The following is a 23,028-nucleotide window of genomic DNA, read 5'->3' on the forward strand; positions in this document are numbered from 1 at the left end:
AAACATCTCATGATAAATTGCATGCTTTAAATTGCACAAGGGACATTAGTCTTAATTTTTACAGACAGGAAACAGACTGAGGAAGTTCTATTGAACAGAACTAGGGATATACATTAATTAAGCTTTTTGTTTTTAGTGTGTCTTGCTGGGATCTTTAAACCACTGATCCCTTTCGTAGCCCTGCTGTTTTTTATCTCAGCTATTATATGGCTGGACTCTTGAGCTGTATGTCTTGAGTTTTCTCCCTTAAACCAGCTCTTTAATGGGATATTGAGCAGCAGTCACTGATAGCAACACTTTCCCCTCGTGCATAGGTGTTGGAAGTGTTATTACTATAGATATGATGCAGACTGCCGGCATGTACCTGCTTGTTAAGAGTTACTAAGAGATGAGTCTCCCTGGACTCTATTTAGGAATAGCAAATGAAAGTTGGCTCAGCAATAGCTCTTGCTGATACGGTGTAACATACAGATATCTGCTTCCTTTTTGCTGTGCACAAAGAGACTTGCTACTCACAAACAGTAACCTATTAGTCAGTTGCCTTCTCCAGCCCAGAACCCTATTGAAGGGCAAGGGGTGTGTGTGTGTGTGTGTGTGTAGATTTTAAAAATATATACTAAGCATTCTTACTTAACACCCCTTCTGGGTGGCCTCTTGGTAACAGTTCAGCTGTGTTTGTGCAAGATGTTCTGCCTGGGCAGTGACATGGACCTTCACACTTGAGGAAGAAGAGCTGGCAGGGTTGGGACCTTGGGGTGTGTCTACACTACGGGATTATTCCGATTTTACATAAACCGGTTTTGTAAAACAGATTGTATAAAGTCGAGTGCATGTGGCCACACTAAGCACATTAATTCGACGGTGTGCGTCCATGTACCGAGGCTAGCGTCGATTTCGGAGCATTGCACTGTGGGTAGTTATCCCGTAGCTATCCCATAGTTCCTGCAGTCTCCCCTGCCCATTGGAATTCTGGGTTGAGATTCCAAATGCCAAAAAAAACACGGTGGTCGAGATTGATTTCTGGCGGTAACTTGTCGTCACTCATTCCTTCCTCTGTGAAAGCAACAGCAGAACAATCCATTTCGCCCCATTTTCCCTGGATTGCCCTGGCAGACGCCATAGCATGGCAACCATTGAGCCGTTTTGCTTTTGACCCTTCAGGCATTGGGAGCTCAGCAAAGAATGCAAATGCTTTTCAGAAGACTGCGGGGACTGTGGAATAGCTGGAGTCCTCAGTACCCCCTCCCTCCCTCCATGAGCGTTCATTTGATTCTTTGGCTTTCCGTTACGCTTGTCACACAGCACTGGTGCTGTGGCCTCTGCTATCATAGCCTGGAGATTTTTTTCAAATGCTTTGTCATTTCGTCTTCTGTAACGGAGCTCTGATAGAACAGTTTTGTCTCCCCATACAGCGATCAGATCCAGTATCTCCCGTACGATACCATGGCTGGAGCTCTTTTTGGATTTGGGTACTGGCATTGCCACCAGTGCTTATCAGAGCTCCACGCTGGGCAAACAAATTCAAAAAGTTTTGCGGGGCTTTTCCTGTCTACCTGGCCTGCACTGTGGGATACCGCCTGGAGGCCAGTACCGTCAATTTGCGGCCCCACGCTAACCCTAATCAGTGACATGGCAAATTAACCATTTCAGTGCTACTCCTCTCGTCAGGAGGGAGGACAGCAAATCCATTTAAAGAGCCCTTATATTTAATTATAAAAGAGCCTTGTTGTGTGGGACGGTTGCAGGGTTACATTGGTTTAATGCTGCTTAAATTCGGTTTTAAACGTGTCTGAGTGTAGACCAGGCCTTGGACTCTGTAAACTATTTCTGGGCATGGGCTGCCTTTATATTATCATCTGGCATAAACACCCAACCCAAATGGTGGGCTTAACAATAATAAATTCACCAGCGTGCTCCTTTCCCATATGTTGTTTGTGGGACTTGAGGCCTCTAACAGAAGATTGTGGGTGTGTGTGTATCATATCGCATCATATATTAAAATTACTCTAACCTCGAGTAGTAAACACTGGTCGTTTCGGGAAGCCAATAATCTTAACGCGTTAAATAGTGAAACTTGCTTATCGACTTGCTTTGATCTGACCAGAGTGCAACAGGCCCCGCCCCCCGGAGCGCTGCTTTACTGCAATTACTATCCGAATTTGTGTTATATCGGGTTTGGCGTTATTTATTGAAGTTAAGAGGTGTAGTATGCTTTTTTGTGTGCCTGTGTAATATATACTTTGCTCATCCCTCCCCGGGCAGGTTGTTGGGAGGGTTGGGAAGCCTTTGGATCAGGGGCCTGGCTCTAGGTTTTTTGCCACCCAAGCAAAAAAATTTTGGCTGCCCCCTAGCACCCCCAGCCCCTGGACTTTCCCCCCGGCACCCAACAACCCCCTGCCTGCCCCATGCACTGGGGCTTCCCCCTTTCCCCCCCAGTGCTCTCCCTCTCCCGCCGCTTGCCACCCCCAGGCCTGGCCTTTTCCGCCCTTTTCCCGGACCAGATGGCCCCCCCACACCTTCTCGCCATCCCCAGCCTTGGGCTGTCCTCCCCCGCCCACCTTGCACCCCTCCCTTCCCCATCACAGCCCCGGGTCACTGGTTAACTCGGCTCCCAGGGCCGGGTCCATCACGCAGGGGAAATTTGGATGTTGCACAGAAACCACAGACAGATTTGGTTCCCATAATGTTTCAAAAGCTGCGACCATAAAGTGGACAATTTCAGCTTTGTGTATTGGAGGGAATCTGGAATGCATATTATCAAGGAACTGGTCCTCCCGTAAATGAAGGGAAAAAGTTTGAGGTGCCTGTTTATTATTCTTTTGCTTCCTTCCTTTTCTTTCTATGGGGAATTTGCCAATGCAATATCCATGTCTCCCTTTCCTTTTATAACACACAAAACAAAAAAGAGCATGGCTCGTTGACAAATACCCATTTCCAGTTCCTAAAACCACTGGGGAAGCATTTTCTTGTCAATTTTATTCCCTACTTTTTCTACAGCACGTTCCAGTGGATCAGTATATATTTGATTTGGGAGAATGAGAGTTACAGCTGCCCAACTTGAGCTTGAGCATTCCTGCATTTAAGTGTTCAACCTGGAAGGCAGTTTGCTGGGTGGTGTGTGTGGTGTGTGTGTGAAGCTGTGGGCTCCGCGACGGAAGCACAGCAGCATGTATGCAAGCAGCGTGTCTGGCGCTGCCGGAGCCAGACATGCTGGTCTGAGTGGCAATGGTAAGGGGGGCTGAGGGTTGAGAAGGGGCGGAGGTTCGGGGGGCAGTCAGGGCATGGAGAAGGAGGGTGAGATGGGTCAGAGGTTCGAGGGGGCAGTCAGGGGACAGGTAGCAGTTGGAAGGCATGGGAATCCCAGGGGTTTGTCAAGGGACAGGTAGGGGTGGAGTCCTGAAGGGAAGGTTGGGGGAGGTCTCAGGAAGGGGCAGTTGGGGACAAGGAGAAGGGCAGCTTAGATAGGGGATGGGGGTCCTGGGGGGTATTTAGGAGCAGGGGTCCCGGGAGGGCAATCAGGGGACAAGGACCAGCGGGCGTTAGATAGGGGCAGGGATCCCCGGAGGGGACAATAGGGGACAAGGACCAAGCGGCGCTGGGACCAGGGCAGGGATCCTGGAGGGGACAATCAGGGGACAAGGACCAGCGGCGCTTAGACAGGGGCAGGATCCCTGGAGGGGACAATCGGGGACAAGGACCAGGCGCTTAGACAGGGCAGGGATCCTGGAAGGGACAATCGGGGACAAGGAACCAGCGGCGCTTAGACAGGGGCAGGGATCCTGGAGGGGACAATCAGGGGACAAGGACCAGCGCGCGCTTAGACAGGGGCAGGGATCCCTGGGGGGGACAATCGGGGCAAGGACCAGCGGCGCTTAGACAGGGGCAGGGATCCCGGGAGGGGCAATCGGGGACAAGGACCAGCGCGCTTGACAGGGGGTGGGGTCCTGGGGGGTAGTTAGGGGGCAGGGGTCCGGGAGGGACAATCAGGGGACAAGACCAGCGGTGCTTAGACAGGGGCAGAGGGGGGTGATCAGGGGACGGGGGGGAATTGGATGGGTTGGGGTTTCATGTGAGGGGCAGCCAGAGGGAGTGGATGGTGGCAGAGTGGGGTGTCACTCCCCCGGAGCGTCCTGTTTTTTGAATGTTAAAATACGGTCTTCCCGACCATTCACAGCACTCACAGCACACTGCTGCATGAGCTCCCCCCTTCCTTTTCCAGTTGGTAATGGCCAAGGAAGTGCTGGAAATGTATGTCTTTCCCTTGCTGCAGGGCTGGCTCTATAGGCAGGGAGCTTAACAAGAAACTACAGCTCCAGAGGCCCCCTGTTGCTTTCTTCAGCTCTCATGCCACCCTGCAAATGGGCGCCCCAACGGCAGATGCTTGCTTTGCTGGTGCTAGAAAGCCGACCCTGCCTTGGATCCATCTCTCCATTCATTGGCTAGTGAGGTTGCACTGGCCTATGGGGATAGTAATCTACAATCTGGGATAACAATAGATTAAAACCTTTGTTCTCCCATTTGCTCCAGTCAGATGGGATTCATGATTTCCTTCCCTGCACTGCTGCTGGGTCAGTGTACCTGTGCACTATTGATTAGTCAGGAGGACTAGAAGGAAATAGATGAGTAAAAAACCTAATTTATATGGTTACTATTTATTGTTTTTGGTTCTCATCATTTTACTTAGCTGGGGAGTAAAAACAAATTAGTCTGTTTTATTTCTGTCATGTTTTACTCACAGGTCCTCGTGCACTAGCAAAATAGTTCAGAGTTTGTTTTACAAAACTTCTCTTTTGAATCTGAATTACCTGACCTTCTTTTGCTTTAGTGACAATCCAGTAAGCAGGTAAGGAACATTTGAAGACTTTTGAAAGTCCCATAGGAAAAAGTTCCGTAAGGCTTTGGAATCCACAGAAAGCATCATTGCAAAATTATAATAGGTTGATTATGTAGCTCACCCATAGTTAAAGGGAAAAAACTGGAAGCTGCCAAGCTAATTCCAGATTGAAAAATATGCATTTGTTTGTAACGTAAGGGTTTCCACTGATAAGCCCTATGCCGGTTAGCACCTCTTTTAACTGATTCATCTGAAAATATTTCTCATTAGTGCTAGAAGCTCATGAATCAATTGTTAGCAGAATTTTTCAGTCTTTTTTAAATTAGCTTTTTATTTGCTTAATTATGGACCCAATCCTGCATCATACTAGGAAAAGATGCCACTGAAATGGAATAACATGTTACAAGCATGTGACCTACCAAAACAGATGGTGAATGGCGAATGTTTTGACACTGACCATTTCTATGATTCCGTGTAAATCTATCAGATATACAGTGATGAGCATACCACAAGTGGAAGAAAATTAGCTTTTCCTTTGGGATTGAAGGGGCTTCTTTGTGTTTTGCTTCCTAATTATAAATCTATTTTTTTCGTCATACTCATCTGTTTAAATAAAATAGAAGAGTTGAAAATGTCCATTGTGGAAATAGGTGCCTAGATACCAGGGTGATTGGCACATCATAAATAACTGGAGGGAGAGGAAATCTCTGAACAAAGGGGTAGCAAAAAGAGTTAACAGTAAGTTGTGTCCTGTAACACAGTGAGAGCCACTTCCAGCTTATATATTTTTAAAAAGTAATTGGAGGATAAAAATAAAAATAGATCTCAAAAGTACCCACTCCTGCATGTTAACTGTACAGTAGCCTATGGCTGGCACAGCTTTACTTGGAACAATGCACATCAATTTACTAGAACTCAAGGTGGTCCATCAAGCCTGCAATGCCTTCCTCCCGCTCATCCGATCCAAACATGTTCAGATAACGTCAGACAATATGACAACAGTATTTTCTGTAAACAAGCAATGGAGAATGCTGGCCCAGGAACATTTGCCTCTCAGGTGAAATGCAAGCTTCCTCAGTACTGCTCCAGTGCAGCCCAGGGCAAAGACTTGTTGGGAGATATCCTTCTGATGTTGTGGAAGGATTGCCTGGGTTATGCTTCCCCTCCAATTCCTTTGATATCACAGATTCTATGGAAGATCTGCAGAGACAGAGTTCAAGCCATCCTCATTACGCCCAACTGACCAAGACAGTTCTGATTCACGGATCTGTTGAAGCTCAGTGCGATCACCCATGAACATCTCCACTTTGCTGGACCTTCTAACACAACACAGGAGCAAGTTCACATACTCCAATCCAGGGCCACTTCCACACGGGAGCAGCCCATCCTTAACCAAAGTAGAAAAGCATTTTTCCACTTGGACTCATCAATACATTTTGTCTTCAGACTCCATTGGAATCCTTTTGAGTATCTACTTAACTTTAAGTCTTCAGGTCTTGCATTCAGTTCCCTGTGGGTGCTTTTAGTAGCAATCAGAGCTTTCCATCTTCCAGTGGATAATGGTACGATCTTCACTCTCCTTGTCACAACTAGACTTTTGAATGACATTCTCAGATCCTTTCTGCCAGTGTGAAGTTCACACCTCAGTGTGGCCTCAATTTTGTTTTTCACCTCTCAGTAAGACTCCCTTTGAGCTGCTGACTACATGCTCTATGGTGGCCTTTTTGGCAGCTATCACGTTGGCCAGAAGAGTCAGTGAACTGGGAGTATTTATGGCAGGCCCACCATATACTACCTTCATCCTATATGTCATAAAGAAAAGGTCTTGCTACGCTCCCACCCCAGATTCATACCCAAGGTAGTTTCTGAGTTTCATCAGAGTCAGATCATCCACTTACCTATATTTTCCTAAAACACATGCCTCGGGAAAGGAGAGAGAGACTGCTTCTCTGAATGTCTGGAGGGCTTTGGCCTTTTATCTACAAAGGATATTAGAGAGCTAAACTATTTGTTTCCATAGCAGAGTGACCGGGGGTTAACCTGTACTGGCACAGAGACTTTCAAAATGGATCTGGGGTTGTATTACTCTTTGTTACCAGTTAGCTGGCATTCCACCCCCCCAAAGGCTCATTCCACTAGGGCTAAGCCACTTCAGCCACATCTCTGAGAGACATACCCATGCTCAAGATACATAGGGCAGCTACTTGGAGCTCTTTGCATATCTTCACGAGACGTTATGCCCTGTACAGTCATCAACTGGGATATAGCTGTGGAGACAGCGGTACTACAGTCAGCTGTCACTTCAGGTGTCCCCTCACCCACCACATTGTTTGATTACTACTTGTTAATCTCTCCTGTGTGAAATACTCAAAGAAGAAATGGAGGTTACTTACCTGTAGCCAGAGGTTCTTCAAGATGTGTGGTCCCTATCCATATTCCACTATCCACCTTTTATCCCCTCTGCTGTGGATTGTTTGCACTGTGGTAAGAATGCAAAACTGGAGAGGCGTCAGCCCACACTGCCCTTTACATCCTTGGTTACGAGCATAAGAAGGGCAACAGTGCAGGTGTGGGTCAACGGATACTGCTTGCAAGAAATTCCAGACTCAAGTGCATGGAGTGCAGGCATATTCCACGTATGGAATACAGTTTGAGACCACACATCTCGAAGAATCTCTAATGACAGGTAAGTAACCTCCATTTTTTCAGGCAAGCAGACTACACCATGGTGTTGGAAATTTTATTTCTATACCAGTCCACTCAAGCTTGACTCTTCTGGTTTATGATGCCAATAGAGAATCTTTGGTGGCATTGTAATTGTAAGACCTCATTGCCTCTAATTTATTCTTACTATTATGGCAATTTTACAAGCTGCTGAGTGCCCTTAATTCTAAATTAAGTCATTGCTAGGTGAGGGAGTTCAGGATCAGGCCCTTTAATTTAACAACACGTCAGGATGATGCTCATAGTATTTTTCTCTCCAGTTACACTTACATTTTCCAGCAGGGTATGACCTATTTCCAAAAGCAGTAACCCGGACATATATCTTAAGTTAGAGGCCATCATGTGTTGGGTATAACTAGTAGATCATGAGCCAGCTGTGGTTATCCTGCATACGAAGGACATATTTCTCCATTTCAGGGTCCTTTCAACTCCTGATCGTGTGTGGTTGTGATTGTGGTTGTGATTGTTCCTTTCCACCTCTGTGTCATATTGTACTTCTCTATTCATCCTTTCAGGAAAAAACAAATTCTACATCATATGTTTCTGCAAAGCTAGACAAATGACACTAAAAGACAATAAGCACCATTTACCCCTTCTGTGACTTAGCTAACGAACAATGCACTGGAGACTTGTGTGAAGGAAACTAAGATCCTCAAAGGTATTTAGGTACCTAAGGATCTGGGCCCAAATGCCTTACCGGTAAGAAATTAGCAGCAGAAATCTGTGGTTGGGTCACTTGTTAGTCAGCTGACCAAGCTGGAAACCCAGAGATTTTATAGCATGTACAAATCGTGAGACTGGTTCTTTCTCTTTCTCTCCGTGCCCCACCCCCACCCCTCTTTGTGACTCATTGGCTTCAGTAGATTTTCTCATTATTTCAAAAGGGCAGTTAAACTGGTGTCAGTGTTGACTAGCCTATGGCATGTGAAGATCATTTCAATAGGAAAGAAGTAGACAACTATACCAAACCAATAAGAATTATTATGAAGGGTCTTGAAGAAAAGATAAGTTGGCTTTGCAGGTTGCCACCGTTTTAGGTGCTGCTTAATATGCTGCCACCAGCCTATGTCATCCTGTTCCATAAATCTAATTAACTGAATTCACTTGGAAATCTTGACCTGCTCTGTCAAAGTGCCTTCAAGGGTCGTGGCTTGTGTTTGACCTGTATGGAACATGGTTCCTCTATAAAGAAGGGAGTCAATAACATGGACATGATCTTGTTCAGCTATCACTCTTCTGATTTTTTTAAGGTAATGGATCACTGTTGTGTTTGCCCTGCTGATGTGTTAATTACAAGCTAGCACTGCTGATCATGAAAGGAAGGGTTCAGCAGTACTTTAGGATTTATTTAATTACTGGACAGATCTGATGTCATATTTGGCAGCCTGGAGCAGGGCCCTGATTTCCACCACATAGAAAGGTAACCTCCTATTCTTAGTTTTGTTTTTGATAAACATTGACACAAAGATTGTTTCAGGCCTCTATTGGATACCTATATTAGTGCTTGGAGCACTGAGGTTGTGTGTCTACCTGTTGCTAACTGCAAGTGTCAACTCATAAGGGATGCTGGAGAACATGATGATCTTGCTGCACTGATAGGAAACATTTGAGTCTTGTTGTGAGCGGGGCCAGCTCTGGCTTTTTTGCCACACCAAGCACACACAAAAAACAAACAAACAAACAAAAAACCCCGCAGGGCAGCCTGAGCAGCAAAGCAAAAAAACCAAAAACCTGTGGGGTGGCCAGAGCCAGGGTGCAGGGGGACTCCCTGCGCTGCAGATGTTCCCTGAGCAGTGGAGTGTGCACCCCAGCTAGCAGGGGGAGGGGGAGGAAGCAGGGCGGGGAGGGAGAGAAGAGGGAGCCGCCAGGGCTTCCTTCAGCCAGGGCGCTCGCCATGAGGCCCCTCCCACCGCCCCGCCTGCAAACAGAGTTGTGCAGCCCACTCCCATCAGGGTGCTCCCCTCCTCTGGGCCACTGCCCCTACAGAGTGGCAAAACAAAAAAAAAACAAAAAAAACCCAACCTGTGTGGGGCAGCCGAAGCGGTGAAGCAAAATAAATAAATAAAAAATAAACCTGCAGGACGGCTGGAGCGGCAAAGGGAAGCCTCCGCTTAGAATCTGCCGCCCCAAGCACAAGCTTGCTCGGCTGGTGCCTGGAGCCGGGCCTGGTTGAGGATACATGTATTAGTCCTTTACCTCTGTAACAGGAAGCCTGTCATGAGGAATGGATGGAGAAGATTCTAGGCAGAAATTGTACAGTGAAGCGGAGAGAGTGGCTTTGGAGACAAAACTGTTTCCTTATTCTAATAAAACTCCTTGTTCAGGAGTGTTTGAATAAAGGGATTTTTTCTGTGATTCTTTATCACTTATCACATGACACAATCAGGAGAGAGAGAGAGCATGTGGCTTGCTTTAATATATGATAATAGAAGGGTGGAGCTTCCTTCATTATGTTTCACTTTGAAAGCTCTTGAATAGAAGAGCATGTATTTTTTTAAAGGAACAAAAAAAAGGATCCAGGGGTTGAGAAGACACTCAGGTGTCAGCTCTGCTGATCCTTTCTTCTCACAAATTATTTGTGTTCCAGAGCTGCTGTGAACTCTTCTGTTTCTTGTGGAAAAAACATTTTTACAAAGAGTCTCTACTCTTCACTGAAGAGAAAGAGGTCAAATCCAAGAGGGGGAAAGTAAAGAAAAATATCCAATTAAAGGAATTAATTCTATCCTGTTAATCTCTATTCTTCATATCACTCGATGCACCCTTTTTGACTGTATGAAAAAAGATCAGTGTACAATATGATAGCTTGATAGGGTGATATCTTGTTGACCAGTTCCTAAAATTAAGGGCCAGTCATGAACAAAACACCACTCAATGTGATCTAGTTTTGTTTTTCTGTTGTTTTCATTGTTGTTCATTCAGGGGTTTCTTTATTGACTTGAACTTCCTCTGGATGTTTTTGGGGAGGGGAAAAAGCAGGTGGTATATCAGATAGTGAAGAACTGTTGGCTTTTGCGGTGTCCCATCCTTTCTACCTATACCTTAATCTTGCAGACACTTAGGCACATGTTTAACTTTAAGCAATAGGTGTATTCATGTGCTTCAAGCGAAATGCATTGCAGAATCATAGTTTAGATTTCAAATTCTTTGGGAAAGAGCTGTCTTTATATTGGTATTTTACACAGCACTGATTACATCACTGGTGCTCAAATAATATTGCAAAGTCCATCTTCCAATGACGAAAGTGCACTGACCTTCTGTAATTTACAATAGTTTCTTTTCCACTCATTAGGGTTGTTTTTTTTAATGTGTGCGTGTGCTATCAAAATATATTGTGCAGTATTCTTGGCATTTCAGATCAGTACATTTGGTCTTTAGTTACACTGCCTGGAAGTAAAGTGCTGAGTCATATAATCTTATTATTGTAACAACCCAACAGGTTCATGCATTAGTGCACGCTCTTTCATTTGTGCCCCAAAATAGTTTGGAGCAGAGATTTTTTCCAAGGCAGACTAGACTGAAATACACGTTTGAAATGATAAAAAGCCAGGTAAACAAGATTCCATTTAATCAGTATCTATTATGATAACCTGACTATCTTTGCTCTCTTCTTAGTAACAGCAACCAGACTGGTAATGCTTATGCTCTTCAGGGCCAGAATAATTTAACGATGATAAAAATAGAATTCCCAGATCATAGCAACTGTACAGAATGAGTTATACTGCCTCATGATATAACTTCGTCCTTGGAGGCTAAAAGAGCAATTTTAATGTTAAGTAACAGCCAGAATCAGAAAATCATTAAAAGAAAATCTAATAATGAAATACCAGAAAGTAATTAAAAGCAAGGAAAAAAGGTCAGCAGTGTGTTGCACTGTCATTTTACGTCTAGTTGAGATGTTGCTTTCTGGTGCTCTTCATAGATGAATAAGGTACTTACATGGCTGCCACTACTGTAATGTCTAACTCGCCATTTTTGATGTGCTTATTCGCACAGCTGCCAGCAAGTTAAAAAAGTATGGCTTGGATGAATGGACTAAAAGGTGGATAGAAAGCTGACTACATTGTTGGGCTCAACAGGTAGTGATCAACAGCTCGATGTCTAGTTGGCAGCCGGTATCAAGCAGAGTGCCCCTGGGGTCCGTCCTAGGGCTGGTTTTGTTGAACATCTTTATTAATGATCTGGAGGATGGCATGGATTGCACCCTCAGCAAGTTCGCAGATGACACTAACCTGGGGGGAGAGGTAGATATGCTGTAAGGTAGGGATAGGATCTAGAGTGACCTAGACAAATCAGAGGATTGGGCCAAAAGAAATCTGATGAGACGTTCAACAAGGACAAGTGCAGAGTCCTGCACTTAGGAAGAAAGAATTCTATGCACTGCTACAGGCTGGGGACTGACTGGCTAAGCAGCAGTTTTGCAGAAAAGGACCTGGGGATTACAGTGGACGAGAAGCTGGCTATGAGTCAGCAGTGTGCCCTTGTTGCCAAGAAGGCTAACGACATATTGGGCTGTATTAGTAGGAGCATTGCCAGCAGATTGAGGGAAGTGATTATTCCCTTCTATTTGACACTGGCAAGGCCACACCTGGAGTACTGTGTCCAGTTTTGGGACACCCAGTACAGAAAGGATGTGGACAAATTGGAGATAGTCCAGCAGAGGGCAACGAAAATGATTAGGGGGCTTGGGCACATGACTTATGAGGAGAGGCTGAGGAAACTGGGGTTATTTAATCTGCAGAAGAGAAGAGCGAAGGGGAATTTGATAGCGGCCTTTAACTACTGGAAGGGGGGTTCCAAAGAGGATGAAGCTCGGCTGTTCTCAGTGGTGACAGATGACAGAACAAGGAGCAATGGTCTGAAGTTGCAGTGGGGGAGGTCTAGGTTGGATATTAGGAAACGCTATTTCACTAGAATGGGTTACCTGGGGAGGTAGTGGAATCGCCATCGTTAGAGGTTTTTAAGGCCTGGCTTGACAAAGCCTTGGCTGGGGGATGATTTAGTTGGTGTTGGTCCTGCTTTGAGCAGGGGATTGGACTAGATGACCTCCTGTGGTCTCTTCCAACCCTAATATTCTATGATTCTGTGCACATTCCTGTGACATAGGGAAGTGTCATTATCTACATTTTCAAGATGGAGAACTGAGGCGCCCAGAGATTAGGTGATTTGCCCGTTTTGCACTGGAAGTCTGTGGCAGAGCAGAGAACTGAATCCAAGTCTCTCAACTCAGTACCCAAACCACTGGGCCATCCTTCCTCTTACCAGCTATGGTTAATAATTTGGGAAGGTGAAAACAGAAGGAGTTCTGTGAGGCTATCAAAGGCTGAAAACTGATCCAACTTCAATTGCTAGGGTGCAGATCCTCAAAATCAATGGGAGTTAGGTACCTAAAGATCTTTAACAGGATTTAGGCACTAAATACCTCTGAAGATCTGGGTCTGAGAGTCTTGCCATTGACTTAATAGGGGGTGAGACTGCTGTATTTCCCGCCCTCTCAATGAGCTGTTCTGGATGCGGCAGTAATTCTCCTAATGGATATTAGTGATGTTCCTCACCAGTAATATTTCACATTGGTGGCTCGGGCCTTTTATCCCCAAAAAGTGCTTCAAAAATTACACATACAGCATCACAGAAATGGAATCACTTCTGTGGCAGCTGCCAACCAGTGAACTGTACAGGAATTAGAAATCTTGGCCAAGAACACTCACACAAAGGCCTGTTCTTACCAAAAGTGCTGTGAACTCTTTAAAGTCTATACAGGGTAAACACATATCTCTGTTTTATTGTCTCGTCCAAGAAGGGGCATATTCAGAGACCATTGTAGTTGAGTAGAGAAGTCCAGTATAACTAGCCTCCTTTGGAAATTCCAGCCTAAATTTTGAGCACATGTAAACAGAACTTCAAGTAATCTTCCATCGTCTAGGCATAAACCATCCATTGTCCATCTTGTAATACTGACTGAGAACTAAGTGCACTTCAGTTGTCCAGCTTGGCTTAAAAAATGGATTTCCCTGTCCAAATCTGGATTTTTAAATCTGGGAGGACTAACAACCTTTCAGAGTGAAGACATGTAACACGTAGCTCGATTCTATTGCCTTACAGAGTTCAGGGAAATTCTTTTATAGGGTTTTTTGTTTGTTAGTTTTTTCAATATTTCAGTTGTTGGGTGTGTGAATGGGAGGGGAAATGTGTCCCAAATCTTTAATTTAGATTTAATAAGTAGTTTATTGAGTATGAGTGGAATGTATGTATGCAATATATTGTGATATAGGAATGTATTCACAAATATTTGTTCTCAAGAATATGAAGATTTAATAGAATGTTTGCAGTTGCTAAAGATGAATAATTGTGGAACAGAAGTTTATAATGAGTATTTAGCTAAACTAAAATAACTACTTTATTAAAACGATTATGGATATTTAAGAAGCTAATAAGAATTTACTATGAAAGTACAATTTTTGAGTTATAGTGACATAGTAATTGCCATATTGGATTAGACCATTCATCTCTGTCTTAGTATTTTGTGTCTGACATTGGCAATTACCATGTACTTTCAAGGAAGGTTTCAAAACTCATAAAGTTATGGACAATTATTGAATAACATGCCTACTTGGGAAGTTATTTCTTAGCACTCGGCAGGTGTTTGGGTTATGTCTAAAGCAGGAGGATTGACATTCTGTATAAAATTTGATCCTAGCTAGGGTAGGTACAGATGATGGTGGCAACTACTGCTGATTTGAATTAAAATAAGAGAAAGTGATTGGCTGAAATCTCAAGTGTATGGTTTTAATATTTTTTAAATGTTGACTCTTAAGATCTGCTGCAGTTATCTCTAGTGAAGAATAAACTTGTATGGATGCTGGGTTTTAGGGGAGTGCCAGTTTATAAAGCCATGGACAGGATGAAAGCATGTCACCAGTAGCTCGTTATGCTGTACTATCCAGTTTTACAAAGCACTACAAAGCTGATCCTTTGTTATCAAAGGCTCATCTGCTGTGGAAGTTATTTTACATAGAGGATAATCGGAAGCTGAGCACGGTGCTTTAATTCAGTTGAAAGGTTCTGCAGATGTCATCAATTAGAGGAGAGTTTGTCACTTTTGTGTTCTTCAGATAATTCCTGAGATGGAAAAGCCATAATAATTCTGTTACCATTTTTCTCAGTCACAACGTATATAGAAACAAAAAGATTCCATGTGGGTGTTTTGGAATGAATTAAAAAAAAATGAGTAAAATAACATACAATTAGAGAGAGAGAGAGAGAGAGAGAGATGAGGATCAGCTCATTGCTCTCCTCCTGTCTATTGTCAAAACTTCACTAACTCCCTTGTAGTGTGTCTAATGTCATCCCTGGTTTCAGAAATTTCTGATGTATGAATTAAAAGTTTGAATCAAATATATATTTCTAACGTATTTGCTTTTCTGAAATTTTTCAGTGATACCTTGATGGGTGAAAGAAATGTCTTGGCCTCTTCTAATAAATGTTCTTGCCTTTCTGTTAATAAAAAGTGCACTTTGTGTGGTGTTTTTTTTGGCCCAACCTATTGCATGGCTTTGTATTTGTCCAATCAGGCATTGACTTTTTTGTTTTTGTCAGTGGATGCTCCACCCCCTCTCCACCCTGAGGTCCCGCTCCCACTCGGCTTCTTCCCTCGAGGTCCTGCCCCCATTCTATCTCTTCCCGCTTCTGTTCTGCCCCCTTCTCGAGTGCCTCTTGCCCCTCCCCCAAGGTCCTCCCGCTTGCCGCTGCTTGTGCCTTTCTGCCCCTTCCCTGGGGGCCCTCTGCCTGCCTGCTACTCGCTCCGTTCTGCTCCCTCCTGCCTTAAGGCGGGAGGAGGCAGAGAAGAACAAGAAGCAGGGACCTCAGGGGAAGAGGTGAAGTGGGGGGTGGGGCCACGGTCCATGGTGTTGAACATCCCCTATTTTTTTTCTGTGGTTGCGTGAGCCCCAGAGCACCAACAGAGTCAATGGTTTCCTCTTCCTTATGGAATACAGTATTGTCATTGGACATATTTTCTGTTTGTCGCTTTAGCTTCTCTCTGATGGTCCATTTTTTTCCTTGGGACCATATAAGAAATAATTCCCTCTTTTCAATATCAACCGTGTTTACATTCAGTGTTCATTGTAGATGCCTTCTGGGAGTGTGGTTCATCACTGTAGCTAGTTGAGTAGAAGACTCACTGGGAATGTTTATAAAGTTCAGCTCTCGCTCTCTCTCATTTACCTGATCAGATCTTTTTTCACCACTCCTCCAACTTGAGAAGAAATGGGCAACCAAACCTGTTCAAACCACGGCTGAATTGGGATTATGTATTCCTGCTCTATGCTGAAGCAAACTGGCTAATTGTATTTCAGACTAGTATCTACAGATACTCTCTGAGGTTTCAAAAACAAACAAGTTCCCAGTAAATTCTTTCACTCTAGAATGTCACTTTCCTTTCCCCTGCTAAATCGATGTGTAATATTTAGTAACTGCCTGGCCTGTTTACCTCAGGATCAGAAATCACAGCCCCTCTCTAAGCTGACCTGACGTAATGAGAACTCCAGTGCTGACCACCTCACATTCATGGTCTACAGCAACCACAGAACTAGAGAGCTCTTGAAATGAGGTGAAAGCATCATCTACCCTATACGTCCAACCGAGGAGCATGTATTTCAGAAAGCCCAACCAGTAAGGCCATTTATAAATTACCTGTATGTTTATCATGAGTTAGAATAGTCACACTCAGCTTCTGGGTATGTACATTACTGTATGTCCTGTTGGCAAGTCACTTAATCAGTCCGTGCTGCACTTCCCCTTTGCTTGAACACCAGGAACACAAGCCCTGGGGTTGAGCCTGTTTGCTATGTGGGGATACAATGTGGAATGGGAAGCTCCTTGCACATCCAACACTCCCCTTGTTGGACCGAGATTATGCCCGTCCTGCCTATCTTTGGCTACAAAAAGCCTAATGTAAAACCCACTGACCTAAAAGAATTCTGGATCAGGCCCTAAGAGAGGCAGACCTCAGTAGCCCTTATGTGCAAAATGTTATAAATCTACTCTCCTATCCCATGCAGACTTACTGAGCTTCACTTCTGTATTTGAAATAGGCTTACATTTTCACAGCACCATACAAGGGTTTAGCCACTTTTCATTCCTAAAGACGAGCAACATTCCGGCCCAATGCTTTGAAAACAGGCCCAGATGAGACAGTGTCTTCCTCTACCGGTTCTACTCCCAGTAGCATGCCCAATTGGATGACTTGTTTTTAGACAATGTTTTTGCTTGGGAAGTTAGCATGTGCTATACAGCATCCTGCATGGATGATAGATTGGGAGCCCTTTGGGGCAGGGCCTGCCTTTTTGTTCTATGTTTTGTATAGTGCCTAGCCCAATGGGGTCCTGGTCAACATATATATATCAGAGGAAGACCTGGTACTTGCTCTTGGCAAGACAAACCATTTACAAGCTAAACTCAAATTGGAAGGCACTGCCATCCTCATGCAACACAAATCCCACTGAAGCCAGTGAGTTACAGAGAGTTATTGGAGCCTAAAATTTGAAAACTGTTGACATGTGTACTGTCCAATGACACATGCATGAAAGTTAAATACTTACCTCCCTTGTCTAGCTCAAGCTCTCAAAAGCATAGTGACAGAATGTCACTCAGCCTTGCATGGCCTGGATCTGTTAGGTTACTTCGACTTGTTAATACAAACAAATGGATGTGCTGCCTCATTTTTCAGTATGTTACGAGAAACCCTCTCACAGCAAGAGCTTTTTGTAGTGCTGCATTTCTTTGGGTCCTTTTAAGACTTCTCTTTAATCTGGCTTTGAAATTAGAGAGGGAAAATACAAGATGCAGTAAAACTTGACATAAGCAACTAGCCAAGAAAACAGTTGCCTAGTGAAGGTTGGTCTTTAATCCCAAGGTTCCCAGTACTTTTTTATTTAACTTTCAGTTAATCTAATGTAGTTGCTGAAGCTGGAGTTACCCATTGGAAGTGGCTCTTATAGAGGTAGGCCTGACCAGCAAAGCCAGTGAAAAGAAAGAAATGAGCATTGTCTTCTGAGACACTTTTACTTTGAGCTTGGAGTGTCTACATATTGAGAGAGTTCAGAAACCAGTAATATTGACATCCATTGGAGGTATGCTATACAATATAGATGCTTTTAGAGCAGGATTTGAGGCAAGATGTAGGGCATCCCAACTGAGCACCTTTAAAAATAACATCCATTCTTTTGTTTCTTTGTTCTCTTTTTTCCCTAAAATATTCCATACGTTACGCTTGAGTGCATATAATTTAACTCCATAATCTACCCAAGTGCATAACAATCACAAAATCTTGTTTTGGCTCCATTCAGCTACATGCATTGCCACTCCAGCTAATTGTATATCGCGAACTACATAATTCAGTTTGCTGGCTGTATACTGCATAAATCTGCATATCGATATACAAATGTGTCCTCTTAGCAGTAATGTATCTCTGGATAACTGAATAGCTAGGTAACTGGCAAAATGTTCATTTAATCAAGTGTTTCAAAATTGGCTTCATAGCTTTTAGTATGCAAGGCAAAACTTAAGCCAATATGTAAAAGAAAAAGTGATCGTACGAAAACCTTCACGGCAGTGGCAAAAAGAATGTGTAGAGTGTTAACTGTTGACAAGTGTGTTCCACTCTTCGGTATTCTAAATGGTTAACTTTGATAACTGCTTATTCTTGGTATAGCCCCATGGTGATACTCACAAGCCAAAAGCAATACATATCTGTATGGAGTCTCCAGAGCCCTCTGGCACAATAAAAGATAGCAATGCCCCTGAATGCTTTTAGCTTAATATATGTTGTGCTTTAACAAAAGAAGTACACTGTTGCAGTTAGGTAAATACGAATCATTAGAATTTTAAATTGGATGTAAGTCATAATATTCCTGCCTAGATATCTAATATAGATTTTAAGTCAGTTATGAATAATAAGCCTGTATCTATCCCTAACATAGATTCAAGCACTTATAATGTGTCCTATATTGACCATTTTTTCATGAAATGGCTGAGGTCTCTCTCAGTGGATGTAGAAGGAGGAATCACTGAGAGAATGGAGAGGCAGCACTAGTAGGGTGCACAGGGAGTACATTCAGTTTGAGGAGCTCTTGATTTGTAGTAATGCGTGTTCTTCTTCTGTAACCATTATTTAACACCCAAGAGGACACGGCCAAAGTCATTTTGCAGTTGTTCAGCTAGGGGAGTATCATTGCTTGTGTGATCTGTAGTATACTTGCGTATCTTTTGAGTATCCTTTTTCTCCTCTAATTAGTCTGACAGTGCTGTGCCCTTGGCTGTGAAAAGCAAAGCTGAAACAGGTGCACACTAACCGCCCAGGCTGTCTTCACACCAGTTGGCTGAACGATGAAGAATGAATTCAATTTTTTTTCTGTCCTCAGCTTTTGGCCAGTCATCTTATTTCCAAGATCAGGCTATGTTTTCCCATTCTCCTCAATGGGAACTGACTAAAAGATCCTGACGCACTCTTCCTGAACCTGCAGTGTATGGCCATTTCAGTTTTATCACTGCTTGTTAATACTTATGCAAGTGAAGATAACGATAAGATTAGTCAATCCTCGTGCTTAAGGGAGTGAGTTGATAAACTGACTTCTTCATATTGCCTAATTGCCTTTGTGCTTTATTTCCTCTGAAACATCACATGCCGGACAGTGTCAGAAACTAAATGGATGCTAGTATGTTGGCTCTTGTCATCAGTAATGCTCAAGCAACATAAAGTATGTGTGTGAGTATAATATATGTAATATAATAGTACGGATTAAGAGGGACTGGAAACATTGCATGGTATTGCACACATCTGCTTGGTGGAGTATGCTTGTTACGTAGTTTCTGTCAAGATCATCATTCTGCTACTGGTTTTCAGCTGGGTGGCTATGTCCAGTGTCTCACAGAGCTGAACATAATCCTCAATATATTTCCCATTATGCAGCAGGGGCATACATCTTGTTGCAGTTTGGAAATAAGACCCATAAAATATTGGAGTACTCTGTGGTAATCTGAGATTTTTTTTTTTTTTAAGACAAAAACGTAATTACTTCAGAAGCCATAAAGTAGCTTTGTGCTACTGGTTCTAAGAGCTCATAAGATTTTATGTAGTGCCTGAATGATTAATAGAGATAAACTGGAAGAGAAATCTCTACAGTCTTACATTCTCTCTCAAGCAAGCTGTAGTTGGTCAACTGTGCAGAGAAAGGCAGTTTTCTTTAAAGCAATGAGTGAACAGGTTCTTACTGGGGAATCCTACTTTGAGAATGGCTTGTGTCCATATGCACAGAAAATCACTGCTTGCATCGGAGGGATGGGTAAGGGAATTTAAAGATGATCATGTGAGTGGTATGAAATGAAAGGATGCCTACAAATTGCTACTGTCCTGGATATTCTGAGTAAATTGTAGATGACAAAGGGCTGAAACCTGAACTTCATGATTAAACCTGTAAAAATGTGACATTTTCTATAGTTGGAGAATTTGAGTCATTTGGTATATGAAAGTGCATTTCAGAACAGTCCTGCTGCCAATTACGCTCCTGCCGTTGCTGTTCTTTTACTTAGCCAGTGATATTTCTTTGTGTAAATGGTATAATCATTGCTCCATTTCCATCTGTATGGAGGCAGCTTCTTTTTATTCTCAGCTAGTGTACAGAGACAGTTACATGGCAGAAGTATATAATCCTATCATCTTGGATAGCTCCATCAGATATTGTTTGGGACTATCTAGCTGTGCAGTAAAATTTACAGCTTGTTTCCAAGTTGTTGTTTGTTTTATTCTCAGTTGGTTTCCACTGAGCTGGCATGAAAAACTCAGGACTATTTCTGAATCTTGTTTTCTGTGCAGCAATAAATAATAATGAGATTACATGGCAATGCATCAGTAGGAATCTGGTTCTGATGACAGAAGCAATAAAGGCATCATTCCTAGTGCAATATACATGGCTGCTTTGTATTGAGATAAAGGGCCAAATTTATCCCTGGTATAACACCACTGACTTCAGTGAAGTTTACATCTCAATGACCTTTGCCCTGATCCAAGGTCTGATGTGCTGTTCAGTGAGTATATTGTTTTTTTGTAAATATTTTCTTAGCACAATTAAGTTTGTGGTTATTTATATGTTCTAAACAGCGTCAGTGCAGAAAGAATATCTATCTTAGGTTGCATTTGAAATGTGTATATAAAGAAAATACATATTTCCTGGGCATTCTGTTAGTTTTGTAAGTATTACATGAGTTCGTAATCCACTTCATTTCCATCTCATAGCACATTAGACGCCAAACCAAAACCCTGAATCTTGAATACACCATTTCCCATAATCTGTAAAGACTAGAATCATAGCACCAGTCTGGAAATGGATCTGAACCTCATGGCTTGCATCCATAGATACGTATTTAGTTACCTGGCTAATACTGGAGCTGCTGCCTTTATGCTATTTCTGGGCTGAGAGGACTGGGTTTCTCAGGGTATACTACAGGACAGTTTTCAGGGATGGATCTGAGCGGTGAAATCATCCCTTTCAGAAAATTAAAATGACTTTTTTTTGTGTGTGTTTGTTGCCCCTTTCATCCATGTTCCGCTTATGAGTTGGGAATCGATCCTTTTTACCCAATGGGGTACTTTTTCTAGAGGATTATGACATTTGCCTTTGTCCGTTTGGTTCTGCTTGGCTGGATATTAGGGCTGGATCACAATGTTTGGTACCAGTTTGTTGTACAATGCTCCAGGTGCCTTTTAAACGTACAAATCTGCATCACATGCTCACCCCCATTAACTCACTAAACCAAGATTCCAGTAACTGACTTCTAAATGGATTTACAAAAGGTGTCTTTCCACACAAGAGTTGAGGCACGGGAGTGGGGCATTGGAGAGGAGCTTGCACTGCTGCTGTCTGCCCATCTGGGGTACCAGTGCTGTAACTCAGGAGGCTGTTATTGCAGGGCTTTTCCGGCAGAAATCTAACTCTAGTCTGTGTACGTTCAAGCAATCATTGGCCTTTTCCATCAGTATCTGTTACCTCAGGCTTTACCCTTAGAGCCAGTTTTTGCAGATGACCCTCAACCTGACTCAGGGAGCCCCTCTGGTTACTCCAGGTTCCTTAGTCTTGTTTTGCTCACTTCTAGTACTTGTCCTCTTGGATTATGTAGGCAGGATGCAGACTCTTAAAGACATACCCTCCGGTTAAAAACAGTAATTCAAAATCCCACTACTACAGGAACGGCATTACAATTAATAATTACAGTACCAAGACCAGATAGTAACTGTCGGACGGCGGCTGCAGTGTGTGATCATGGAAAGGGGCGTCATTGCAGCAGGAACTCCCGGAGTAAATAAAAATGCAAGCCCCATGTTTAATGTCATGAATTGGTCATGCAAAAGCAAAACGTGCGCTCTTAAAAAATGTGTGCTGATGTCGCTAGTGGCTACTTCTGAGTCAACAGCAACACTCTTATAGTTCTTAGAGTGGAGGGCTTTTTCCAGTAACTGAGTGCGTTTTTTGAATTTATCATGAAACACTGAGTAAGTGTCATTGACATTCACGCTGTACAAAAGAGCAGTTTTGATAGCCTCAACATGCGTTCGACTTTTCTCCTCACTCCAGAGTCTGTTCATCCTACTGAATGCTTATTCCACTGAACTGTTTTTGGTTGGTGAAGCGAGAGCAAATTGTGCTTTGTATAGCAATACTTCCCGAATGACGATGAACAAATTATTTTGTAAATTAAAAAAAGAAACCCTTATGTTTTAATTGAGATGAAAAGTCAGGACATTGTGAGTGCCCCAAAAGAAGTTCCTTGGACAGAGGGAAATTACACAAAAGGAACTATCCACGGTCACTTTATCACAGAGACATTGTGGCAAACAGGCACAGTCCCTTGTGGAATAGGGAGAGAGTGGCCTAGTCTATACACTTTGAAATGGAACGGCTGGTATTTCTCTGCTCCAGTACCCTGATGCCAGCTCTGCCTGGCTGGCCATGGCGGAGGGATAGTGAGGAATATGGTTCTGAGCTCAATCCTCTCTGCTCCCTTTGAAGAATCTAGTCCCACTGACCTCCCTGTCCTAGAGCAGTCGTGCTCAGAAAGTGCAGGGACTGGACTTCTGATGAGATAGGTACAAGGGATGCAGATTTGTGTGCCTTTCACTGTATCCTTACTTGTGCACCCTCATTGAAAATACTGCTACTTTACTGATGAGCTGCTAAAGAGAGTTATCAACAATTACTCCACATTGCCTTTATAATACATGATTACAGGGAAAGACCATGATTTCTTCTGTCTCTGATCATTGTGACACAACAGATCATATTGGCTTAATGCTGTTGTGTGCATTGTCCAATGTAGCTGCCCAACGAGTGGACCTGGCTGGAAGATGGAATAAGTGCAGTCATTGCTTAGAGCAGGAGACTGGGCATCACTCTCCTGAGATCTATTTCAGCTCTTTCACT

General features: G+C 43.3%; 1 protein-coding gene across 14 annotated transcripts in view; it reads left to right on the forward strand.

The window, feature by feature from the left end:
* ABLIM1 (actin binding LIM protein 1) overlaps window positions 1-23,028 on the forward strand; it is a 315,440-nt gene that overhangs the window by 72,633 nt on the left and 219,779 nt on the right. The window contains exon 1 of one of the 14 annotated variants that reach the window (XM_075072522.1): window positions 19,238-19,311. The exons of the other annotated variants lie outside the window; for them this stretch is intronic. Within the exon in view, the coding sequence (XP_074928623.1) occupies window position 19,311 (1 nt within the window). The 5' untranslated portion in view covers window positions 19,238-19,310. Of the gene's footprint in view, window positions 1-19,237; window positions 19,312-23,028 lie in introns of those variants that run through there. 14 annotated transcript variants of the gene reach the window in all.

The sequence above is a fragment of the Chelonoidis abingdonii genome, chromosome 15 (assembly GCF_003597395.2).
Source record: "Chelonoidis abingdonii isolate Lonesome George chromosome 15, CheloAbing_2.0, whole genome shotgun sequence".
Classification (NCBI taxonomy): Eukaryota; Metazoa; Chordata; order Testudines; family Testudinidae; genus Chelonoidis; species Chelonoidis abingdonii.